General features: G+C 44.0%; 1 protein-coding gene across 10 annotated transcripts in view; it reads right to left on the bottom strand.

Moving 5' to 3' along the window:
• LOC112563592 (Kv channel-interacting protein 4-like) overlaps positions 1 to 25,246 on the bottom strand; it is a 195,201-nt gene that overhangs the window by 76,190 nt on the left and 93,765 nt on the right. Inside the window, exon 1 of one of the 10 annotated variants that reach the window (XM_025237696.1) lies at positions 5,021 to 6,932. The exons of the other annotated variants lie outside the window; for them this stretch is intronic. Within the exon in view, the coding sequence (XP_025093481.1) occupies positions 5,021 to 5,159 (139 nt within the window). The 5' untranslated portion in view covers positions 5,160 to 6,932. Of the gene's footprint in view, positions 1 to 5,020; positions 6,933 to 25,246 lie in introns of those variants that run through there. 10 annotated transcript variants of the gene reach the window in all.

The following is a 25,246-nucleotide window of genomic DNA, read 5'->3' as shown; positions in this document are numbered from 1 at the left end:
GATTTTTTTAACCTATTGATGCGCTAATGTAATTTATCCATGCGTTGCATCGACCAGGTGCAAAAGGGTTGTCTCATCAAAATGCTCAACTCGTTTCTGTTTTGCAGATGTGTTATCTGGATAACTGCTCATTTGCCTTGTGTCTCCAACACGCCTCATTCTGACCGTGCATGGGTATCGTGATTTGAACCTCAGTGTTGCAGCAGAAAGTAGAGAGAGTTCTAGAATCGTTTTACAACCCGTGATTACAGCTGCTGCCATCTTCATCGTCATAAACCTGTCAAACTCCCTGCAGCTGCTGCTGCCTTAATATTTAGCCATGCTTCCAGCGCGGGACATTCCCTGCAATTAGGTGTTATCATCAGAAAAAAGGAAATGGCGGACTTTGATGGACCAGCCAGTCACAATACTGGCTCCCAAACGACGTGGTTGAGGAATTCTCTGCTGTATTCTGTTCCCATGAATGTGAAAGGGGACAGTCATATAATCAGCTACTTTCCTCGCTACCGCCATCGAGAAAATTGTGATGAATTCAAACACCGCAGCCACTGTAATGTCAGCAAGCATCTCACAGCAGCAAGAAGAAAACCAAGCCTGAACAATGCCTGAAACAAAATAAGAGGACATACTTCTCAAAAAATACCGCCCGACGAAAGGAGAGTGTTAAATCTGTCCAGCCCCACAAACTCCAGCTGAAAAATTGCGGTTCTGGTATGGCTATAAAAATTCGCCAAGTCATAAATTCTAAAGGGCTTGCACAATCCAAACTTGGGGAACTCGGGGTCCTAAATCTGGGGGTTGGTGCTGCTGCCCCGCAGTCTACAGAGGCCAGCCATGACGGGCTTGGCGCAGACATCAGGAAGGGAATGTTTGCTGACACAACAATGGCGCTCTCCCTTATTGTCTCTGTCTTTACCTACTCTTTCCCCTGACACAGGCTACCCATATCCTCCATTTTTCTGTCCAATTACACGAATCTCTCCGGTGGTGCAGCTTTTTGCTGCTGATCTTATCACGTGACATTTTTAGAGTTCCTCCCTACGGTGGTTATGGACCATATTTGGCTTTCTTGTGATATTTTCTCTTTGAAGACGGTAGAGATGATGAATATACAATATAACTGTTACAGAGATAACCGTCTTTTAAGAGTCGTTTCGGTTATTAATCTGCACCCATGCGAGCACACACATATCAGATCATGCGAACACCGAACATAATCAAGAACACAAAATAAAGCACACGGACATATATATATAATGGTTGGCAAACATATCTACAACTATTGACTTGTAGGCCAAAACCCAATCAGAAAAATGGCATGGATCGAGAATAAGACAATTAAATTCTCTTACTTCGACTGGACCTGAGGGTAAAAAAAAAATTTCTTCTGTGAAGAATAATAATTTTTCTTTATGTATCTCTCTTTCCTGCACACAGTCCTTCCTGCAGACGACCTCAACCTTTGCCTCGCTGGACAAGCTGTAAAAAGCAGTCTACATGTGGTCTACACTGCCTGCAGCCTGTAGATATTTCCTAACAGATGTTGCATCTGTGACAAGTTTCCCACCCTGCACCTTCTGTGCCTGACACTTTGACCTACCAATGTTTCCTCCTCTCTAGCATCCTCCGGCTGCCAGGCCAACAGGGGAGACAACACTTCTCATGCCATATCACGATTTCTTCGCTGAAATTTTATCTTCTCGATGTCTCCATTCGCTATCGTACCCTAATAGCTTGATTTAAGACTGTCAGTTTTTCTCTTTATATCTTTCTCAAAGAATGTCTCATTGATCAGATGTCTCCAATGTCTCCACCATTGCTAGAAGACTCGTCTGAACAGACTTCCACCACGTGCTTGTCACTTGGATTGAGGGATGTACATGGTTCCGGGTACTTTAGGTTACAAGGCTTTAAACCTCCACGGCTGTATTATCTATAGACATTAACAGCTTGTAATGTTTGCTGTTTGCAGCCTACAAAACAACCATTTACATCAACAACACGAACGATAACAGTTAATAGACAAGAAACGGAAGAATCGGGTTACGGAGCTGACGTGGTTCTCAATGCTACCTGTTAGTGTTTGTGAGATGAGATGTAAGATGCTGCTGAAAGACTGTTAGTGTCAGTGATATGTAACAGAACGAGGCTGGCAGCCTGCAGTGTTCTGCAAATTAAGATAAGTTCCGTTGTAAAAATAGTTCCTAGTAGTCGTCAGTGATAGACATGCATTCAAGATTTTATAGTGTAATTACGCCTGTCCATCATCCATTAGCTCCCTTCGTATCGCTTTGTTCTTTCTTTTCCTCTCCACATTTGTTTCAAAGCTGCTGCTCGCACCGAGAGGACGGGTCTGAAGAACTCTGTGTCTGGCACAGCTTCAGCAATCAATCTCGTGTGAGGGGCGAGAGAGTTTCAGGGCAACATGTGCGTAACGATCCTACACCTAGTCAAACATGTAAGAACCACGAGAAATAAAAAGATAAAATGAGAGACAGAGAGAGGAAGAAATGAATGAAAGAGCACTGTAGCATATGCATAATGTACATTCAAAAAACACATGCACTCTAGTCTTTCCCTCCCTTTCTCCACTCCTCCCACACACGAAGATAGACAAGCCGTCCGCCTCCTTAATGCAGTTTTCAATGTCCACATGAGACACAAAGCACCTGCCACAAAATGTCCAGAGATTTAAAAAAATTTAGAGAAAAAAGTATGCAAATAAGCTGTGAAGAAGAAAAGGCATCTAATTAGTTCAATTCCCAACAGAAGCTTGAATCTCCTGATGTTGCCAGGTAGCGTGTGCGGCTAAATTGACCACGTGATCGGCCGGCCCGTCAAGCAGCCACTCAGACCGAAGTCGGTCGGTCTGTCAATGCATCTCTCCTGTGCCGAATTTTATACGAAAGTCTGTGCACCAGTAATGTTTGTCCTCTGTTTCGCAACCAGCCAGCCCTGTGCATCCAGCTTTTTTTTTTTTCTTTTTTTTTTTTTTTTTTTTGCTGTCATCCTTTTGCACCTCAGCCCTCACACACAGGCATGCTGACAACAATTATTCATAAAGGTTGACATAAAGCACCTGCAACGTTTGTCGTAAAATGCATTTACCTGGGTTACCACGAAGCGCTACCCTTACATCGCTCAGGACCCAGAGGCCAAGATACACAGTTTATTGCTAGCCATCAGCTGGATGGTTAAGTTGTAGCCACATACTGACCGTACCCAGTCAGTACCCAGTGCAACTCATTCATGCTGAGGTGAAGAAGGTGGGGATGGTATTAGGAGAGGAGTAACCTCCACCAACGATGACCTCAGCGATGCTGCATGGTCTGTAAACTCTCCAGCGGTCTCGTCTTCAGCAATTACTTGGTGTTCAACCCACCCACTGTAGGCAAAACTCAGACAGATGCTCGTGCTTAACAACAAATTTCAACGTTACCCTGATTTTACTTCGAGAAGTGAAGTTAGAGGAATAGCTAGCAACAGTGCTTGAGACGTTTCTTCCAAAACCCATTGCCCTTATGGACCTTTGCCAATAGATGACCCACCCTTCAATCAATCAATCAATCAATCAATCAACGCCAATAAACGTTAATTAACAATGTTGCATGTTGTTAGTGAACCGAATTTCACACTTCCTAAGTCTTTCTGCACTTGGCAGAGATCAGCAGTTGCTGTTATTACGCAAGAAAATGTTTATCGAATCACTTTCATTAGATTTGTAAGATATATGACACTACCTTTCTAAATTCAATACATCTCCCTTTGTCTTTTAAAAAAAAGTATTCAAACAAGTTTTCAAACATTCCAGTACACAAAGGTTACATCAATTTCTTGTCTTTTTGAACGGTATGCATCGTGTGATGAATCTAACGTGTCCTTTTCAAAAGCATTTCTGCACTCAAATAAAAGCCTGTTGGTGTTCACCACCTCACTCTCACACCCATCATCACCACCCCTCAACACGCCATTGTTATGTTTCCTAGGACTGTTTTCAGACGTGTATTCGCGGCGAACAACAAGCCACCATATGGCTTGTATCCTGCTACCGGAAGTTGCGGGCCGTTGCTCATGTCATTATCGGAGACGAAGCTTCACGACTTCTATCGACGATGCCGATGATGTCACCACGTCTGCCGGAAGAGGGGAAGAATTCAACCGTGTGAAGAGGAACACAGTGCGTGCTATTCACGCTTCTCTGCATTCATGCAATGAAAATTGTCTTGACTGTTGCGAACGTTGGCGGTTCCTGGGAAAGAGAACTGTGCTGCAAATAGCCAAGGGGCATAACTTCCCATGTCATGGCGTTGTATGTTCGCAACATCCTTCACCCTTAAAGAAACCCAAATAAATAACAAAACCCAGCGAGGCTGAAACCTTCTGTCTTAATAGTTATTCTTAAGTTGTGAAAAGAATAAGAAACCCAAAATAGAAAAAAAAATGAAGCAAAGGAAGATCCTCGGTTTGTCGGAAGGAAATGCAAGACAAACGATGTAAGAAGAAGCAGAATGAAGGAGGGATTGGGGGAAAGTCTAGCAGGCCTTGAAACTCGCTTATTCTCTAGGATTGAGAATACAAAGGTTCTCTTATGTTTTCAGGAACGCTGGAGCGGATGAACTCAAAAACATGGCCTCAATTACTCCGCCCCCACTCCTACCAACTCTCCTCTCCTCAATGCACATACACACAGACACAGCAGGCTCATATAGTAATTCACAGGGTAAAACACACACGCACGAACGCACGCACACACACGCGTCCCTTTAAAAAAAAAAAGACAGAAAAACAGAGGAAGTGAACGAGAGAAAGAAAGACACAGGAGGTAACTCGACAGGCAAGGGGAAGGCAACTGGCACAACAAAACAACCAGAAGCTGTAACATGACCACACGCACACATAATGGAATACAAGGGGTCGGGAAGGAAAGAAGGAAACAAACAAACAAAAGCACCAGCATACCATCCGCGAGTTAGACCGTCGATGATAATACTAGGACATCTATAAATAGCTCAGTACTCACGATTCTCTCTGGAGAAGAGCAGATGCTTCCGCAGAGGTGGGAAGAGGCGGTAAATGATCATTCGAAACATTCGTCCGCCCTTAGCCAAGCTGCTTTTGACACTAGAGGGCGGTGCTTTCCACCTTTTTCGTGCACACATAGGTAGGAGCGCCGACCATGCACCTCCTCGGCACCAGCTTCGTCCTCAGTCACATCGACAAGACTCCAACAACATCACCACGGCCGACACGACAACGACGCACCAGGAAATACGCGAGGTAACGTCAGCACAGCTGGCGACGACGGCTGACAGACTTGACTGACTGTATGCAGCACACCAGTTCTATCGTCAGGCATAGAAATCCTGTCTCCAGAAACCTCCACCGAAGCTGGGGAAGGGCTCACACAACTGCCTACGGCAGCCGAGCCGACATTTGGTAGAGGGGAAATTTTTTAGGTTTTTGTTGTTTTTGGATGAGGGTTTTTTTTTTCCTTCCTTTCTTGACTTTAAAAAATACAGGGAGTGTGGAATTCTTACTCTTGTCGGCTTCGGACAAGAACTGGCAGCATGTCGTATGTTGTTGTGCAGGAGTTTTCTGTTACCCCTCGTAGTTTGCAACACGGAGGAGAGTCGGAACTGCTGCTGTGGCTGCTGCTGCTGCTGCTGCTGCTGCGAGAGAGAGATGCCGATGCGTCCGTCAGCCCGTCTCAAGTCCAAGCGGCGTGGCTCCTCCTTCGCCTGGCTGCGTCCCTCCGCTTCCCCGTGTAGCGCGTGCACCGGCGCTCAGTAGTGCCACGGGCCTCGCGGAACTCAACAGGTCGCCGCCGCTATACTTGTCTCCTATGGTCGTCGGCTCTCCCCCTCGCCTCGCACACCCCACTCCAGCCACCTCCGCCGCCTGGCTTTTGCGGGTAGCTAGCACCAGCTTCCTTGTTTGTCCAGTAACTTTCGAACTCTCTCTCTCCCTCCCTTCTTCGCTGTTGTACAACGTGTGCGCACGGCTCGCCGGCAGTTCGCATAGGAAGCAAGTCCTCCTCCTCCTCCTTCCGTACCCTGATCACAAGAATGCAACTGGTAGCCAGCACTCTTCAATAAGGGTCGATCGCGTTAAGTCCAATGGGCTGTTGAGGGTGGACAGGGTAAGTGAGCGGACAGCCTGATATTGCGGAGAGAGAGAGAAGACTGGGCAGTGCGAGAAAAATGTTGGTCTTCTTTCGTCCCGCTCCACGCAGCTTTCACGATCTAGTCAGGTGTGCAGTGTATTAATTCAGTCTTAATTCATTAATTCAGTCTGATGCTACGTTAGTTGATCCAACAACGGGATTTAACGGTAACATCTTTGGTCAGCTAGAAGTCCGCTCTGTCCTCGGGCATCTGCTGGTGTCACGTGCTGCACCTGCAAACCCTCTCTGGCAGCATCGTTCGGTCCGCTCCTCGCCTGCCGTGGCTAGATAACGCGAGGGTGGGTGGTTACAAGGCTAGGATCATGGACTTGTGAACGGGGGGCGAGGTGAACGACCCACCACATGTTATAGGGCTGACTCCAAGCTCAGCGCTGACACTCATTGCTGCTTCTTCTTCCGCCATCTGTGAACGTCAGGAGCAGATAACTGCTGTGGACTGACAGACTTACCTTTCTGACGTCATTCTGTAACGGAGAATCTCAATCACCTTTGAGAAGGAAGATGATAATTGTGATGTTTGATCAATCACAGGAGAGGTACGAACTTGTCCATTCCCTAATTTTTATCTTTAGTTTCGGAGACAAGGACAATCAAAGATGACCGCACTGCACCGTCATAAGCACGTCCACACACACACACACACTTGCACAGCACAGTATAGTACACGCACACACACACACACACACACACACACACACACACACGCCCCTGATCGATAAGGAGAAGCCGTGCCGTGCCTACTGCTGCTGCGGCAAAAGCTCACGGCTCCTCAACGACCATTCCAGCAGTGCTGCAGCCCGCAACCCACGCCCCTCTCCAAAGTGGCTTTTGAGGGAACGAGAGCAGCTTCCCGGTGCGAGCAAACCTGACCAGATGGGACGAGCGCTAGGGGTCCAATCGAGTACAACTAAGGTCCTTCCAATGGTCTGAAGGCGAACAGCATGCCCACTTCTATTTTTTCATCTATTGCGAGTGAAATCTCCGGCACCTATCGTCCCGTGTTAACTTCACGAACGAGTCCAGCGTGCTTAAGCTCTTGTTCGTCGATCAAGTCAGTATGAACCGTTCGGAGGGTCACAAGATCGCGCTGGCGCCACAGACCATCTGTTTCGTAAAAAAAAAAAAATCAGTTCCTGTCCAGAGATTGTTTTTGCAGGCTCCAGCTACACTATGGAGACGAGGGTTTACAGTCAGCATTCATTTGCGAAGTGCTATCGACAGATGAACACATCGGGGATTTGCATGCCGGTGACACGCAGGTCTTACATGCACTGAATGATTCCGCGCCTAAAAAATGGAGAAAAAAAATGCCTGCTGAGAATGGAGCCATACCTGTGACCGAGCATCTGTTATGTCAGGTTACCTGATATTTCACTCCTGCATGCTGTTTCATTCTGTGGCTCACCTGTGACATTGTGCACGTGGAGCATTTCTTCTCGGTCTGCTTCACGTGTCGGTTGAAGAACCTGGAGCGAACTGTCTGTGCGTCTGCATACCTCGCTGGGAGTTCAAGTTTACATAGTATATATAAATAGTAATTGTCCTAACCTACTTTACGAACAAACATCATATAAATGTGCATCGTTTCTTTCTTGCTAATCTCTATCCAGAAATTCAAATTAACTATGAACCGCAATGAAACTATGGGAAAAGGAGGATTTAGTGGGACCCGCAGAACCAGTCTGTAAGGCATATGTTGCAGGCAGCGCGTTTACTCTGTGTTTATCACAGCAAACATGGGATATTGGAGCAAACACTTCGCCGACCTGGAGCCAAGAATGTCCCAAGCTATGGCACTGCCAGAATATTCTAGACAAGGTCACGAACAAACTCCGACACACACACATGCGCACACACGTACACACACAAACACACACACAAAACACACCTGGAAAGCATTAAAATAACAGAGCACGTTTTATGACACGCCGAGGATGCTCGGTCTTGTAAAACTTTTGGCAAGACCTACTATAAAAGTTCACTCTAATTTGTGTTGGCAAACTGTCCTGCTGGGTGTCGCTCAACAACATTATTATGATTATATTATTCTAAAGTTCAGCCATTAACAATACTAGAGCTCAGCACTCTTCTCATTTGTCTTAAAGGATCAACTTTCAGATTGTTGGTAAAAAAGAGAGTTAGACTACGCGTGCTCTAGTTGTGGGAGACGAGGGCTGGGAACAGTTGGAGAAGAGAGGCAAAGACGAGAAAATCGTTGGCAACGGAAGGGTAAGAAAAACCACACAATCAGAGCGACATCGATCTTTCAATCGAAATCCTGAACTCTACAAATTTTCGTGAAGTGAGACCACCATTGCTTTCTCCCTTTTTTTTTTTTTTGGAGGATCTGATTAGGACCCAGGCTAGACAAGTTTGAGACGCAAAGTCCTCGAGCGCTGATGGGCAACAGCCTTGTCGAACAAGATGTGAAATTAAGACCTCACTTCAGACGTGAAATTAGGACCAGACTCTGGAACTGGCGCAGCAGGAGCGAGCACGAACACCAGCACGCACTCACGCACGCACACGCGCACACACGCACAGGCAGGTACACCTCTCCTTGCAAGTAGTGGCCTATAATTAGAGGGAAAGAAAGCAAACAAGGAGACACTCCTTTCCCTGTATCTTTTTGTGTGTTTAGCCGCGCGTGGTGCCGACTGTTACTACCTTAGTCAAGCGACTAGATGCTGCGACTAGTGTCAGTCTAGGTGCGGATACCTCATCCGACATTGAAAAATCAAATAAAGTCGATGGGCGCGATGGTATCAGACGATGCAAGCTTCGTGAAGGCAAGACTTCTCCGGGAAAGCGTTGTGCGTGAAAACATGGAAGGCGAAGCCCACAATGGAGAAAAGGTCAAAGATTCAACCGAAGCAGCACAAACGCAGGTCTGATTCCTCCGGTCCCTGCTCACGAAGACGGGCGAAAAGCAATAAGACCATAATTTCTTTAATTGGGTGCTTCGTGGGACCTGGTCCTCGGGTAATTTCCGACAACGAGAGATGCCTTTTACTTTAAAAAAAATATCATATGATATGATCCATTAAGTATTTGTGCAACAGACAGATGACAGGAAGTGCTCTGTGTGCTTTTTGGCATGCTGCAAAACAGAAAGGTGACAAGAGGCTGGAATGATTTTGTTCGTGAAAAAGCAGCTAAGAAAATTCAAAGTAATATAAAGTTGTTAAGCATGTAGTGAGATGCAAATTGTTCAAAATTGTTTAAACGTTCAATGCAAGATAACCTTTGCTCTAAATCTGGATGAATGTCACACAACCTTCTGTTTTCTAGATGCTCGTCTATTAAACATCGCTCTGCACAGCGAGGGTCAACAACACCTCAGGATAGTACATAAATGAATCTGCCTTGTAAAGGTGATGAATGGTATCAGATGTTAATTAATTGTAAATGCGCCATGATTTTGACCTCTTATATCACGAGAATAAAAGACGATTTCTCCATATCCGGGGAATCAGTACCTTGTCCTGAGCTTTGCCGAGTCATTACAAAACTGCACTCTTCTAGATTTTTTGAGTATATGCGTGTGGTAGTTATTAAAACAAGATAGAATGCACCCCGGGTAGCAGCAGCAGCAGCAGCAGCATCCGCACGTGCGCACAATCTGCACGCGCAGCAACCGCGCCTTAATTTGCAGACGTCTGCGTGATTTCGTGGACCTTTCTTCTCTTGACGAGAGTACCATCGCCGTGTCTGATGAGAGCAGCGGCTTTTTAACATCTCGTTTCATGTCTTTCAACTTGAATTTTTCTCTCGCCACCTGCTCTCCGTGCATGCAGGGTGTGAGTGTGATAAAATCATCGACACATTAAAAGCATTACCTGGTCCCCTGTCAGGTGCGACACACGCTCGACTGCGCACAGATTTTCAGGTCACGCTTCATGGCGGACTGTGCGTGCGATGTGTGGTGTGTGCAGTGTGCGCAGACCTGCAGCTCTGTCTGTCCTCCTGCACCGTTTGAAAACTCCCAGGAATCGTATTTAAACTAATCTGATCATGTAACACGCAACGAGCTGCGAAGTTTTTGTATTCATCGATATTTTCTTTTCTTTCGGAGACGTCGTGACAATAGGACCGTGTCCCAGGCAATGGCTGACTGAAAAGTCTAGTAAAACTATCTTTCCCAAAGCATTCGAATTTACTTCCAGAGTTTTCATGTCAAAGAAAAATACTTTCCAGCGGTCAAATTAAAAATGAATTTCTCGTCAAAAGAAAAATGCGTGCCATAACAGGACCGGTAAACAACACGAAACTATCCTGCAAGCTAATGAATTTTTCACGGGTTTTTGGTGTCTAGTGAAAACACACATCTGAGAGATGTAGGACAGAGGTTAAGCTCTTTTTACAGCTGTATCCTGTTTCTGATCCTGCGTAAATATTTCAGTTCTTTAGCAACCCTATTAGTCGTTATTCAGGTAGGTAGAGTTACAGGAAGCTAGAGAGAGGTAGGGATGTGTATTGTGTGACAGTTAATAGTGATTGGAAAAAAAGGAATTGTACGACAGGGAATAAACCTTTTCTGTGAACTGTTATCATCAATTGCCTGCATGCTTTGATTTTGTTAACAAAGAGTGCCACAGATAAGAGATATTGAAAGGCAGAAATAAGGAATAAGCGAAGAACAGAAAACGAATTTTCAACAATATTTATCGAATTAAAAAAAAAACAAGAGAAGAATGTGAGAAATTTCAAGGTTATTTTTCCAGACGACAAATGGAGAGGAAGGTAGACGCACAAGCAAGTCGCCATCTCAACAGCCTGCTCGTCCGTTCACGCTTCTGCAATCTTTGGCGCGAGCGGCAAGTGGCGAGGGTCGTGCGTCAAGCCCCTGGAATAACAGCTCTGGGTGCACATACATCATCCTGATTACTCGCCCTTTTCCGCCGCCGGTCTTCAGTTCGCCCATTAACTTTTAACTTGCGGTACACGCAGAGTGCACTTATTTCTGGCGTCATCGGCTCGAAGGAAGCCTGCAAACAAGAAGACACCGCAGTGCGTCCGAGTGCGAAACGCGCATGCAATGTGAATGTGTGCGCGTGCCGGAACTGTGAGCGCGCACGCAACGCGCTGATCAGTCGCCAGTAGACGTCATCTGCCGATAACACGCCGTCAGGGAGGGTGGCAGCGAGGTGTGGGGATGGTGTGGGGAGGTGAAAGAAAGGAAAGATAAAGGAAGTGGAAAAATGAGGGACAAGGGGGCAGCCACTCGAGGGCAACGAGTTTGCTTGTCCACATGACCAGGGTCTAAGCCGGGGACAGGCTCTCGAGTGTCAGCAGTGAGATGATCTGGAGATCGAAATAAGACAGTCAAGATGCAAGGTTGACATGATCTGGGGTTGCAGGGAAACGTTCAAGATTTGAGGTCAAGAGGATCAAACGATCCAAAGATGTTCAAGATTAAAGGTCAAGACGATCTCAAACTCGAAATAAGATTGCATTCGATATTTAAGGTCAAGATGATCTAATGATCGAAATAATATAAATAAGATCGAAATAAGAAAACAGAAAATCGTGATTAATAGTGAAAATTGAGTGAAAGTCGAAGACACTCTCAAGATCCAGGCTGAAGATGATCTCATGATCGAAATACGGAAACGGTAAAGTTACAGCTGCTGCAGCTCCACGATTACACGAGCAAAAGATCGGAGTTTTCCAGCTGAAATATTACTACTTCGACAGGCCAGCAGAACACTCACAAATTCCACTGGTTTCTTTCTCGTTTAAATCCTCGATGTTACCTACCTCTGTGACAGGATCCTCCTATTCATCAATTGTGTAATCAGCTCGATTTTTTTTGATACTATATCTAAAGTTTTTAGTGCCTCAACATGCCGAGAGACCATAGTTTGGCGGAGAATTTTGGCAGGATGAATTCTATTCATGAAATATCCCTTGACGCACATGTCTATTTATAGAGTCTCTCATGACGCAGACACCGATTCACTCTTGAAGAACATCCGGCCATAAAAGCGAGAAATTAGTCTGCATAAACTTGAAATCGTCCACTCATCTCCGGCAAATATTGATTGGCGAGTGTGTTTTTCTGCAGAAGATGCTTCCCCACTTCGCATACGTCGGATTCCGATTACACACGCCGGCCTTCCGCAGGGTCCTCGGTGTTGTTCTGGCCATCGATCAGCAAAGCTCGTCAGCATCCAGCTACATCTGTATTACGACGAAAATTGAGATGGCGGTGGCAAGGATGACAACGACGAGGAGGAACTTTCATGTCTAATTACTACCAAAAATGAAAAATGCAATGATAAGTACTTATTACATTATTATTATTAATAAGAATTTTAATAACAAAATTTATTATAATTTAAGACTTATAATGTCCTTATCGTATTGGATTACTTGACATTCCCAATTAATTTGTTCCTCTGTCTTTTGCTGAAAGGGTGTTGCATAAAAGCCATAAGGGAGTGTGTAGATGAAGTCGTTTCTCTGTTCCCCATTTTTGCCATGAGACATCACCATGGTGCTGTATTCACCAGCAGGACAGCTGCCAAGTAGTTATCGTATCTGCCCTGCAGGACATATTTCCAGCCAGACAGGTCAACTCACCCCCTCACACACACACACACTTTCTTCCTAAGACAGGGTTCCAGAAATTGGCCACCACGATCTGCAGCCGCACCTAGGGAAATAGTTGTCCGTGCCTCTATTCCTAAGGCAGGGCTTAGTTGTTGGTCAGGCAACATTTACAGCCTCCAATCGACTATTTTGTGTCGATTGTGTTATTTTTAGCTAATCTCTTGAGAAATTTTTCTCTCTCCCATCTTCAACACTATCCTTCTCAATATTTCCCTTCCTTCCTGTCTTTACTCCCATCCATCCATCAGGTGGATCCATCCATCCATCCCATCCATCCATCCATCAGGTGGACCCAATGTCCACCTGAACGTAACCTTTGTCTTTATTTTGTGTGTACGTACGCAAAATGAATGCATCTATACATCTCTCTACCTGCCAGGCTCCATACATGCACACATACATACACGTACACAGTACTGTAGACATTCATTCGTTCATTGAAGTCCTCCTTGTCGCAGTCGTTGTCACTGTTCTCGAGATCAGCCCGAGGAAGCCGGCAGTTGAAGTGTGACTGAAGCTTGTGAATGACGACCCCTGCGATGGCCAGCGTGCATGGAAGAATCGATAAAGGAATAGGATGCATGCAATGTGCGTGCATGCGCATGGTGCACTGGATTCCTATCATCCTGCCCACGTTCATCGTCCTCCTCGTCTGATGTTTTCCCTTCCATCACATGCTTCGTGCGTCTTTGATCGCTCGCGTTATCCACATGCAAACGCGCACATGCAACATCGTCTTCTGTTCCATTACCCTACCAACCGAAAAAAAAAAAACCTGGCGGAGGAGGGGGTTGAAAGCATTTAGAATCATGCAAGCGAACGTCTCCTCCGATGCTAGCGATTTATCTTACCCGCGCGTGCAACAATAATGACATCCGGGATCTTGGCTGGCAATGGACATGGGGGCATTCTGAGTTCCTTGGGACCGGCAAGCTGCAATGCATGGCGGGTATGGAAGAATAATGAGAGAAGCACTCACAATGTGCGGATGAAAGATATTGGGATGATTTGAATAACTGCTTTACATTCGACCTAGAACCGCTACTCGAACCCATCCGATTTTAGTTCAATGTATGCGACGCAGACCGAAACGCAAAAAAGTGGTACTATCCTCAATTCTTCAAGTCTTTTTAATAATAGAATATCGAGAAATCTTGTTGGAGGCAAGTGATGAAGATGTTAGAATGTTGAAGTAAGCAATAAAGTTTCAGTAGAGTGCATCACACCGAGGTGTCTGCGAGCAAGAACTAGGGACACGGCAGCCACCAGTCGTGGTCACTGCTAGCAGGAACCTCCTGTTTGAGATTCTGTGTGTGTGTGTGTGGTCGTGCGTGTGTGTGCGTGTGTGTGTGTGTGTGCGTCGTTGCTTCCTGGTCGATGAACATCCCACTTTTCCTGACTTCGCTACAGATTTGTGTTGTGGTGTGGGTAGCTCGTGGAGCGTTGACGTGTTGTTGTGGCCTCGTTGACGTTCGTGTAGTTGAGGTGACCAGTGTGTGTACCAACAGCTGTCTGACGGACCTGACAGCTGCCTGACGTGACTAACAGCTGCATGGCGCGACACACAGCTTCTAGTCCTCACTCTACACAGTGTCGCGATCATCTAACACTACCAGGCACCAGCCCTCAAGAGCAAGAGTTAGCAGAAAGCAGTCAGCTGACTGAACTGTTCATCAAGCGTCTACCTGGCCTCGTAGACACTCACCTGTTGCACCATTTAATGTTTCTATCAAAAATATTATTTCGCTAATTTTGCGCTCGCCACTCTTTAAACAAGTATACTGTCCTCCTACGAGACCTTCGCATCCCGTGAGTGAAGCAGGAAGACTTTCTCAGCCATCAGCCTCCCACGTGACCTTTCTGCTCACCACGTAGCGCCGTGCGTGCTCACCTGTCAGAACGCATATAACTCTCGGCCTTCCAGGAGCCTCTATTCCACTCCAGTAAAGAAGGTAAATGACAGTCACGGTCAATACTACCGCGAACTGAAAATAACACATTCTTTTTCTTTTTTTCCACGGCTGCTTGGCCTCTTTGTGCAAGGTCTATTTTAAAGTAATTTTAAACTTAAAGATCTACTAGTGGGATGTAACTTTTTAATAATGATTAAAGATCAGTGCAAGAAACTGTTTTCCAAAATGTGGATGATTACTTTAAGCACTTCCGTTTTCGAGATCCACGCTAAGCGTGAACAGAAAGAGGTTAGCAACACAAACGTCACGATTGTACATGGATATTTATAGATTCGTAGATGTTAAAGCTGCACCCAATGGGAATGCTGTGTACAAATACAAGCGGAGAAACGTAATGCCAGGAGTGTTTATGTGTGTGTATCTCGAGAACTGAAGGGTATTATTCACAAAAATTGAGGGAAATAGTATCTTGCCTGAAGTTTTACCCAATATTTCAGAAAAAAAACATTTGCACCACACTAGTCCTTTAAAGCTGGACGGCAAACATGACAGTCCCATCATGCCTCACGCAGGTCATGAACTGATCAGGAGGCTGGCCTGCGGTTATCTAAACAGAGACACAGCTGTTGCTGCAAACGCTCAAACAATTAGATTTTACCTTTGACAAACTCGAAAAGCAAACGGTCGGCATTACTTAATATTTTCAGCTATACACACCATTGTGCCTCACCTGAGCCGGCATTCAAATGTTCTTCTGTGTCAAAAGAATATAAAATGAGGCACAATATCAAATAACGGCATTAATAAACGCCATCGCTGTCCCTAAAGTACAACTTCCACCCATGAGGCGAGCTCCCTCCTGCCAAAAGTCAGTGATACAGCCTGAGAATGGAAAGCATAAAAAAAGAAATCGTTGACTGATGTGTTTAAAGGATTGTATCGTATTTCTGATTTATCTTTTTTCCTCTAAACTGGAAATAGTCTGTTCATAACACCCTGCACATTAACACTTTCACTGACAAGGTTATTTTTAAGTGTAAAATACTACTTTATCTTGCAATAAATTCGAGTAGATCAACCTACATTTAGAATCCAGATTGCCGGCTGCTTTAGACAAAAAGAAATCATTGTACTAATAAATAAATGGACTGCGATATGATCCAGAACTAGAATAAGACTTCTGCTTCTTCAGAGCACTCAGCTACCTGTTCTAGAGACAGCATGCACTTGGCGCACGTCACAGTTGTTCAGTGATGTCTTAGAATGAAGTATGGCATGGGTGGTCTAGACAGCACAACATCAACACCACAGCTCAGCTTCCATCAGCTTCATCTACACAAAGATGGCGGGTGGATGGAAGATTGAGTACAGGAAGAAATGGTCTAAAAATAGTTGCTTTACTTGTGGGAGGTCAATCCCTCTTGACAAAAGATGAATATGAAATGTTCTGAACAGATATATGACTCATCCCTTAGAGGATTCTCCACGTGTGGCAGTCATGCATCTTGTAATCCCAATTATGGCGTGTGTACCTGAGGCATAAATGTAGATTACAGCATTCCCCACCCCACCCCAAAAAAAGCACAAAAAAAAAACAAAAACAAAAACAAAAAACGAAAAATCACGCAGCAGACTTTCTGTAAGCCCCAGATGATAATTGCAAAAGCTTACAGCATGTCTGCTGCACCCAGCAATCAGAACTTCAGGAAAAAAAATCATGGTTCATTATACTTTTGCACGGAACAGGGATGAAGTCATTAAAAGTTCTTGCACAATACATACATCATGCAGACCAATAATATGTTTATTCATGAAAGTGTTCTAATGCAACATCTAAATCCTCCACAGTGATCATGTATGAAGATTTCTTACACGACACTTATTGAAGAAATATGTATAATCATATAGAAAGCTGTCACGATGTCTATATCATACATACCATTCACAGTCATCTTGAAGTTTTATAAATAACAAAATCAACAGTATTCTTACGCAATCCACGTAAACAAAAATCATTTAAGTCATCATTAAAATAGTCTTACACCATATATCATACAATATTTGCGCCTTTATAATATCAGTGACCGGTAAACAAAAACACTGACGGATCTTCAGTTTTTTCCGCAATGTCCACATTTGCTAAAGTTTTATTAAAGTAGTGTTATGAAAGACCACATTTTGAAACCTCTTTATAATGCTAGTTATGAACATAATTTTTAAGCTCATACTTTTTATTTTCTTTCCTCAGTTTCAAAATTTCGTCCCCTCCTTTAGAGCAAACTAACAAATTAGCCGCAAAGTTCAGTAATTATGTTTTTTTAAAGTGAAAAGCGAGAGGAACATAAATCTGCAATCATAACACTGACATAGGTGCAAACGTATTCGAAGAGGAAGCTCCCGATAATGTATCTCAAAGAGACTGTTGTTTCTAAACAAAAATCTCATTTTTTCTCGAAGAACGCCAGCCTAGCGAGGTTTCCAGAAGCCATCGGCGTCAGCAGCGATGGCGGCAGCAGCTCCGCGAAGCGCTGAGGGCCGAATTATGTCGCGGAGAAGATAAAATGCAAATGTAAAGGGCCACTGGGACCTGGGAGTCCCTAGACTTCACGCTTAAGTGGAAGACTTCGGAAAAGGGAGAAACTGCATGCAGCCTCTGTTTGTCTTGCTGCTCATGTGATGGACTGTCTGCTTCACACTCTACCCTCCTCCTCCTCTATTTTTTTTTTTTTTTTTTGGTTTTCTCCTTCATTTCGTAGTCTTTCATCTCTCCTCTGCCCCCTCTCTCTCTTTGAAATGAAAATCCCTGGCCGATGCCATTCTTCTTTGACACTCCTGATTTTCTGGCAACTTTCAGAATATGAAGTGGAAGAACATTGTGTATGATAAACCCGCCAATAATCTGGGATAAATGGACAAAGTAAATGAGTTAATCCGACACGAACATGAGCTTCAGGGAAAGAAACACAGGGTTATGTATTTGTTAGCGCGAAAAGTCACGTGGACAGCTAAGTTTCCAGGCATTGATTTTTAACAAAGTTGATCTACTTAGAGGTCTTTAAAATCTCACATGGGTTTTGTGTGAGTGTGAGTCGCTAGAAAGCATTCCAGCTTCTGTACTTAAGTAGGAGAAGAATGCTGCCTCGAGTTTCGTGCTGAATGGAGAATTAGTGTAATTTTAGCATCTTCCTTTCGTCTGTCTACGTGTTGCGCGGGAATGCTATCATTCCACTGACTCGCCCACGTGCCGGCGTGTTAGTCAGTGCGTATATCCAGGCTGTTCGAGTGTATGACTGAATAGGCTGCAAGCAGCAAGGTGTTATCATAAAATCTGAGATATTATTCTTAAATTCAGATCGAATCGCCTCGGCAGTGTTATGAACTCGTTTCATGGAAGACAGATCGCTGATTGGAATTCCAATTCCGCGTGATGATGGCAAGTCCGACTCCCAGTGAACAAAGAGAGGTTTGAATGCGAAATGATGGACATAGAAACTGACTCTGAGGAAATTAATAGTTCAAAAGATAACGAGAATAACAACCCTGCATATACACTTCTCAATAAACTTACCAATCATTTACGCAATCATTTCTCAGAAGACGAAAATAAAAATCGATTAATGAAGTCTTGATGATGGAGGGGATGGAAAATGACAGCTGACCCGTTAAATCAGGCGATTTTTTTTTTAAAAAAAGTATGGTTGCCATATCCCTCCTTGACCGCTGATCTGTCTGCGCAGGCGCTTGACCAGTCTGGAACAGCAGCCCAGTCTGGTATAAATCTCAGACCACGAAGCACTTAAGTAACATTAAGCCTCACAGACAGACGGGCGAGACGAGGGAGACGAGGGAGGAAAAAAGCAGTCAGTAGTGACGTCAGAGCAGACGATCAAATCGACGAACATAAAAGCAGAATGAAAGTCCTTCGTGAAGAGAATGGTATTAAATTTAGTATCCGTGCTTCTAAATTTACAATTCTTCTTATTTACAACCATGGTATCAGTGAACTTTTTCCTCGACAGCTTTCTCCTGAATTTTTGAGACTCCAACAGCTTCCATCTTTATGACTGACTAATTTTAGATTATATTTTAACTGACAATGATTCTAAAAATAGGGATACAGGGTGACACTCTCTGAATTTCAATATCCTGAAAGCAAAACCACTACAATGTATTTAAGAAAGCACAAAGACCTTTAGAACAATTTCTACCACTTTTAATTTTGAGTTTAATCTTAAATGGAGAGGATCATTCCCATGTCGCACTGCCCAAAAGACGTTAAAGGCTGTGTGAAAATACTACAGGCTTGATCGATGACAAAAATAATCATTCAAACTGCAATCAAATTTCTGTTTGTAAGGCCTTGAACTTGGGCTAGTGACATGCAAGAAAAGATGTTCGATTTAAAATTTGCGTGCAGCATCTCTTTCTCTCTCTCATTCCTGTCATCATCGTGCGTGTTTTTAAACTTAAGTGTGCTTTAGGTCCAAATTCTCTGACTTGCTTGTTGAGACCCACCAGCTTGCTTGGCGAATGGTCTTTGTAGGTCCACTTGCTGCCTTCCTATTGACTTCATCGTCATCTTCGACAGAACATTTTGCGATGGGCAACAGGACCGGTCGTAATTATAGGAAAACACAAGATAAAAAAATAGAGGACGATTGGGGAAGGAAAAAAAAAAGAGAGAAATAAAGAAAGAGGAAAAGGATAAGGAAACGGAAAGGGAACAGACTATCGGACACACACACACACCGATGTTGCTCGCCACATGGTTACCTCCCTTCTCACTTCTTTTCTGCACAGTCCGATATGAGCACGTGACCGAGTGAAACAGGAATCTGACCCAGACGATGCCAGGTTACATCCCTCAGCAGCAGAAGGACTGATTGAATACAGTATTATATAATCCCGCTCCTCTGGCTTTACGCAATTTGATTATACGGGTTATTTGCCCTCATCAGTGCTTGGCATCGACCGTACAACTCTAGAGTTACTTACCCCTTACCTCTAGCCCCTTTGTGCGCTTGTTAGCCTTGTCCGTCTTCGATGAATCAGATTTTGGCGAGGTCGTGTTGGTGCGAGAGTATTAGGCTTCCAGTGTCCTCACATGTAACAAGGCAGCACGCATGGCACACAGAAAAAAAAGAGAAAAAAAAGTGTTTCAGAACTTCACCATTTACTTGGCTACGAGCCTGAAAAAATACATACCCTTCGCTTTAATTTTCTAATTGGAAGATGTTCGATTAATCTGTCAGCATCAGTTATTGTGAAAAATTATTCTTTTGAAAGCAATGCGTACTAATGCTGTGAAGGAGGTTCATTTCCTTTTGACCTTTTCGGCTTTCCTGAGACTTTGTATCAGATTCATTCCCTGCGCGAGCAACCTCTGCTCACTATAGCTTTTGTCTGGGGACACGAATTTTTTTTTTTTTTAAGAAAAAAGTAACATGTACGTATCCAGGATCTGTTGGCAGTTATATACATATTCACGAATGATATTGTTGCGGCACTATCCTCCTCGGTGAGTAACAAGGAATAAACTAAAACTATGATATTGAAGTCATTGCTTATTCTTTCTTCCATATCTAGTCTATTCAGTTTCTCTGTTTTCCCCATTTTGTGTTCTTGCACCACACTTTCTCATTTTGTCTCTAATTCTCACGGATCACATGTTACTAGCTTGCTTCCCTCATTTCAGTTGATGTCCTCCTGGACTGCCTCCCGCTTGCGGTGTCGGTGGTCTGTCAGGAGGCAATGTCGCTGTCCCCCTGTCCCTGCACGCGGCAATGTCGGCTGTGATCCTCACATGCTGATAGCATAATCTGCCTTCAAGCCCACCGACCCTTGGCGTTTCCATGACACTCAATCGATGGCAGCGATAAACCGTTGTAAACCTCTGCAACGTCTAGCGGCGGCCCGGTGATCGCCCGGATTTAACGCCGGTTAACACAGCGGCCATAACAAGCGACTGCACCGCCAAACATCTGCGACTGGAAGATGCAAACGCCGCAGGTGCACAAGCCGATGAAACAGCATCCTTGTAGCAGAATGTAAAATAATGAACCGTTCCATGATCATGATTAATCTGTAAGAGTGGTGTGCGTGCGCGCGTGCGTGTGCACATTTTGAGTTTTTGTTTTTTGGTTTTGGGTTTTTTTTGTTTTTTTGGGTTTTTTTTGTTTTTTTTTAAGCGAACATGCATATATGACTATCTTAATTTTATTTCCGGCAAGATAAATTTTATTTACAAACGACGTTTCACTTTTTCCATGTCCTACACGCGTTTATCATGGTTACGGCTTTAAATCAAACTTTCTTATGTATTCTGTAACAGGGAGAAACCTTGGCATATTTCTTTTTCTTACATACTTTGCTTGTTGAAGGGAAATCAGTTTTTGCAGCATCAAGCGTTTAAATAAGATTTCTGCATTATTTTTAACCACACCTACGCTGTTAATGGAGGGGAAACCTGATACGTACGTGTCATCTAAACCAGTTCAACGGAGGCGGGGGACTGTGATCGATGTCCATTCGGATTGTACCGTGTCATCTTCACGTGAAAGTTCAGAAAAAAAGGCATTTAGAGAGTGCAGCAGACTCGGAAAGTTCAACAGCAATTCACGGGGCGAGGGTGGATGTTTAAGCAGAAATTGTGTGTAGAACAAAACTTATTGAAAAGTGAAAAAAAAAAAAGTCCAAAAGCTCTCATCTCAGGTTTTAGGGATTATAAAATCAGACTAGAAAATTAGGTCTGGTTGCAATTACATAAAATAAGCAGGCTCTTTTTATCGCATTACGAAGGACGTCGTCTGCCACCTGTCATGGCGACCTCTCGGCGTCCACAGTCTGGTCGCTGCAGTCATGCGCACACAAGAAGGTCATCGTGACCGTCAGAAGCGTGACGGACAGCACGTGCTGTCTCCTGGTGCTCAATACATCTTCTCCCCCTTGGACATTCAGCGGTTAGTCTGGGTCAGACGCATTAATAAACATCTGATAATACCAGACCTCTGCATCGCTTCATTTTCTGTTCTGTCTCGATGTAGGTTGGACGTTTCTGTCGCGTCAAAGCCTCAACTACGGACTCGCTGTTTAAACAAAAACTCCAAACCTCCCCAGCCACCCCCTGTTCACTGCGACTGAAATCAGCATTAAATTTAGAAACAGAAAAATCTGGATCACTGTATTATCTAATCAGGGAAAGTGTACTATACGGATGTCAAGGGCACAACATTCACGCTGCTAGCCGCGCAGTATATATGTATATATTCATGACCAAACATGTCTGGTCTGGCACCAAATCCTAAGAGGCTACTTTTTCCTAGAAGTGACGCAACCCCCAGGGAGGAACCTCGCATGTTTTGTCATCTCCTGCATTAGAGCGTCTGAAGTCCTCGGAACGTATGATCACATAGACTGAGGTCATGACCCGGCGCCGGTTTACAAAGCGCCATCAGATGATGGGTCACAGGTCAAACAAAGACTTATTGATGGGGGTACGCATTTCGTGCTGTTTTGTTGTAGATTGCTCTCTAGTAGCTAAAGTGGAGGTGGTTCAAGAAATGTTCTACCCGTGGTCGCTCATTGGTCAGTCATTTTTCACTGGTCATTATGGATCTTTTTAAAAATCTATCTTAAATGTCCATGGAATGTAATATAGGCGATAATTTGCTTAATAAAAGGCTTGCAGATTCTTCATTAATTTTTTTTCCCTCGTAGTTTTGTCTCAAGTCGCCTTTTCTAATTGCTGTGCAAAAAACGTTGAAGGAGATGATCGATGTTTTCTAAACAAATAGTGTAACAATAGCAGCTAATGGGCCGTGCGCCCACTGCAAACACCGCCACGTCGCCAGCGGTGGCCTTTGACCTCGCCCACGGTATCCCAAGGCTTGTTGGCACTTCTTGACCCTCGAGAAAATTGCGCTCTTGTACTAAGAATCATGCACAACATCAGCAATGTGATGACATTACTGAGAAAATATTAAATAATGTTGTGCTCCTGCCTCTACTTTATACTTTTTGCACAAACCCCACACTAAGCACAGTCTAAGCTTCTTGTAGTCGCGAAACAAAGAAGAAGAGAAGAAAAGACAGAGAAGGGAAAAAAGAACAGATTCATTTTCATCACGACTGATATTTTGGCTCAAAACACCATAGTTCGTGAGCCTCTTGTCATAATTTTTTGTTTTAATCCGCGGCTGAGACTGCCTTTCCAGTTTCTACGTGATATCAAGTATATTTCTCGGTCTTTTCCAAAAGGCGGCGTGATCAAACCCATGCCCTCCTCCTCCAGGCTTCCAAGAAGCAGCAGTCACGCTGGCTGCACCACATCCGGAGAAAGCATGACACAAGAGACACGAGTCACGAATGGTCCTCCCAGCCTCCCTGCCCCCTTCAAGGAATTCCTTGTTAAGTTCAGAATAAACCGTTGTGCTCATCACTGATGCTTCCGTTGGGACGTGCAGAGCTCTACGCAGACTCGAGAATTTTGTTTTATGGGAAACAATCAGGTGGTCTGTAATATTTCAGTCACTCAATCAGATAATTGAACATCAGGTGAACATTAACGTTGAGTAACGGGAAGATAACTAGAATGCTCATTGAGTAATTTTTTTTTAATTTTCGTTTTGTAAGAATTGGCGGCAAAGACAAAGGAATAATGGCAATGGGGAACTTACTGGAACTTTTTTCTAGAACTTTTCTTGACATCTTCAACTAAACTGGATTATTATTCATTTCAATATACAATACTTATCCATTTAAATTTGTTGTTAAGCAGCTTCTACCTTTCCCGAAGTAGTCAACTAGCTTGGCAGCTATACCGGTCTAGCACACGACCAGCCCTGCCAGCCTCAGACATCGTAAACTTTACAGTTGCGTGAACTCGTAGAGCGCACAAAGCAAAAGCAATGAAAGATTCAAACTCTTCAGACCTTCAAACTTACACGATGGGTGTAGTGAGAGATGTGGAGGTTTGAATAGCTGCCTGACCAAATAACTGACAAACTGTTTTCGTGTTTAAACTTTGTCCCCGGCGATGTGAAGAAATCGATGGGTGTAAAATGACCGCCATTTTGTGCTGCAAATGCCAGCAAGAGAGGTGTAGTGTGCCGGTGTTGTTTGGGCAAAAAGTGCAATAAAGGCATCAGTTTCTGTGGGACACTGATTGAACAGAATGTAATGAACCAGGACTGGGCTGCAGGAGCCTTCGCGATTCTCCTTTCAGACATGAAAGAGTCCGTGGACCCTGCTCACCCTCTCCAATGTGCTGTGATTTATTGGGTGTGAGATGCGAGGGCTTGCGAACCCAGACTCTGGATCAACGACAGGGAAACTTGAAATACCTACAAGAGTGCTAACCTCTTTCTTTGAAACCTCTGGGTCTGTACAACAAACTTTCCCAAAGTCCGGGTGCTTAACACATTATGGACCGGGAGACGCACGAGTACAGATATTCTCACACACATACTCCGAGACAGCACGAATGTCCATATACATGGTCATCAACCTATAGCCACAGCTTTCTCATTGGTTGTAAGCCTTTACAAAGTGTTTGGGATCGTCAGACGTTTATAAAACATTTAATTCACACTACATTACAGCACATAGCTAAGTCCATAGGCATTAGTTCTGGTATCCACACTGTTTTAACTGAGGTCTTGGGGATGAGCAAGATGGCTGCAAGATGGCTCCCAAGAATGCAGACGTCAGAACAGAAGCTGCACTGACTCACTTCCAGGCTGACCCTGAGTATTTCTACCACAAATTAGTAACTCAAGATGAAACCTGGGTTCATCACTTCAAACCTGAATAAAAAAATCAAAGCAAATGGTGGAAACACTGTGGTTCTCCACTCCTGAAGAAATTGAAGCAGACAGCGTCTGTTGGTTTCTAGTTTTGGGGGATTCTGAAGATGCAATCATGAATGAAGACAACTGAAGGAAGCAGTCAAGTGGAAGCGCAGAGGGAAGCTGAGGGCAGGTGTGTTCTTGCTCCAGGAGAAACTCTGCTCAGGTTTCAGAAAAACTGAAGCACCCAACTGTGGCTTTGAATTGCTACCCTCACCCCTTACTCACGAGACTCTAGTCTGACTTTCACCTGTTTTCTAACCTCCAATCCCACCCATGTGGTCGCCATTTAGGAAACACGATGAAATCATTTGTGCTGTGGATAAATTTTTAATGGTCTAACAAGATACCTTCCATGATGGGATTGCAATGCTTGAGTATCGTTGGACCAAGTGCATTGATGTCAAGGAGGACTATATAGAAAAATTGTGATAACCATCTTGTTTTTGCTTCTTCTGGGTGAGGATTAAAACTTGTTCAACGACCCTCGTACATGCAGTTTTACAATCAAATAGCTGTAACTTTGTAAGTATATGTGATGGAAAGAATCTGTTAAAAGGATTAAAAAATTTTATGCATCTAGTATTTAGGTATTTAGAGGTTTTATTTTTTTTTAAAATTCAACTTAAAAAATATTTGTTTTTCTGAGTCAACTGTTGACCCATGGCTTCATTAGAAGAAAAAGTAAT

This window comes from Pomacea canaliculata, linkage group LG5 (assembly GCF_003073045.1).
Source record: "Pomacea canaliculata isolate SZHN2017 linkage group LG5, ASM307304v1, whole genome shotgun sequence".
Classification (NCBI taxonomy): Eukaryota; Metazoa; Mollusca; class Gastropoda; order Architaenioglossa; family Ampullariidae; genus Pomacea; species Pomacea canaliculata.
This window is presented reverse-complemented; position numbering and strand designations above follow the sequence as displayed.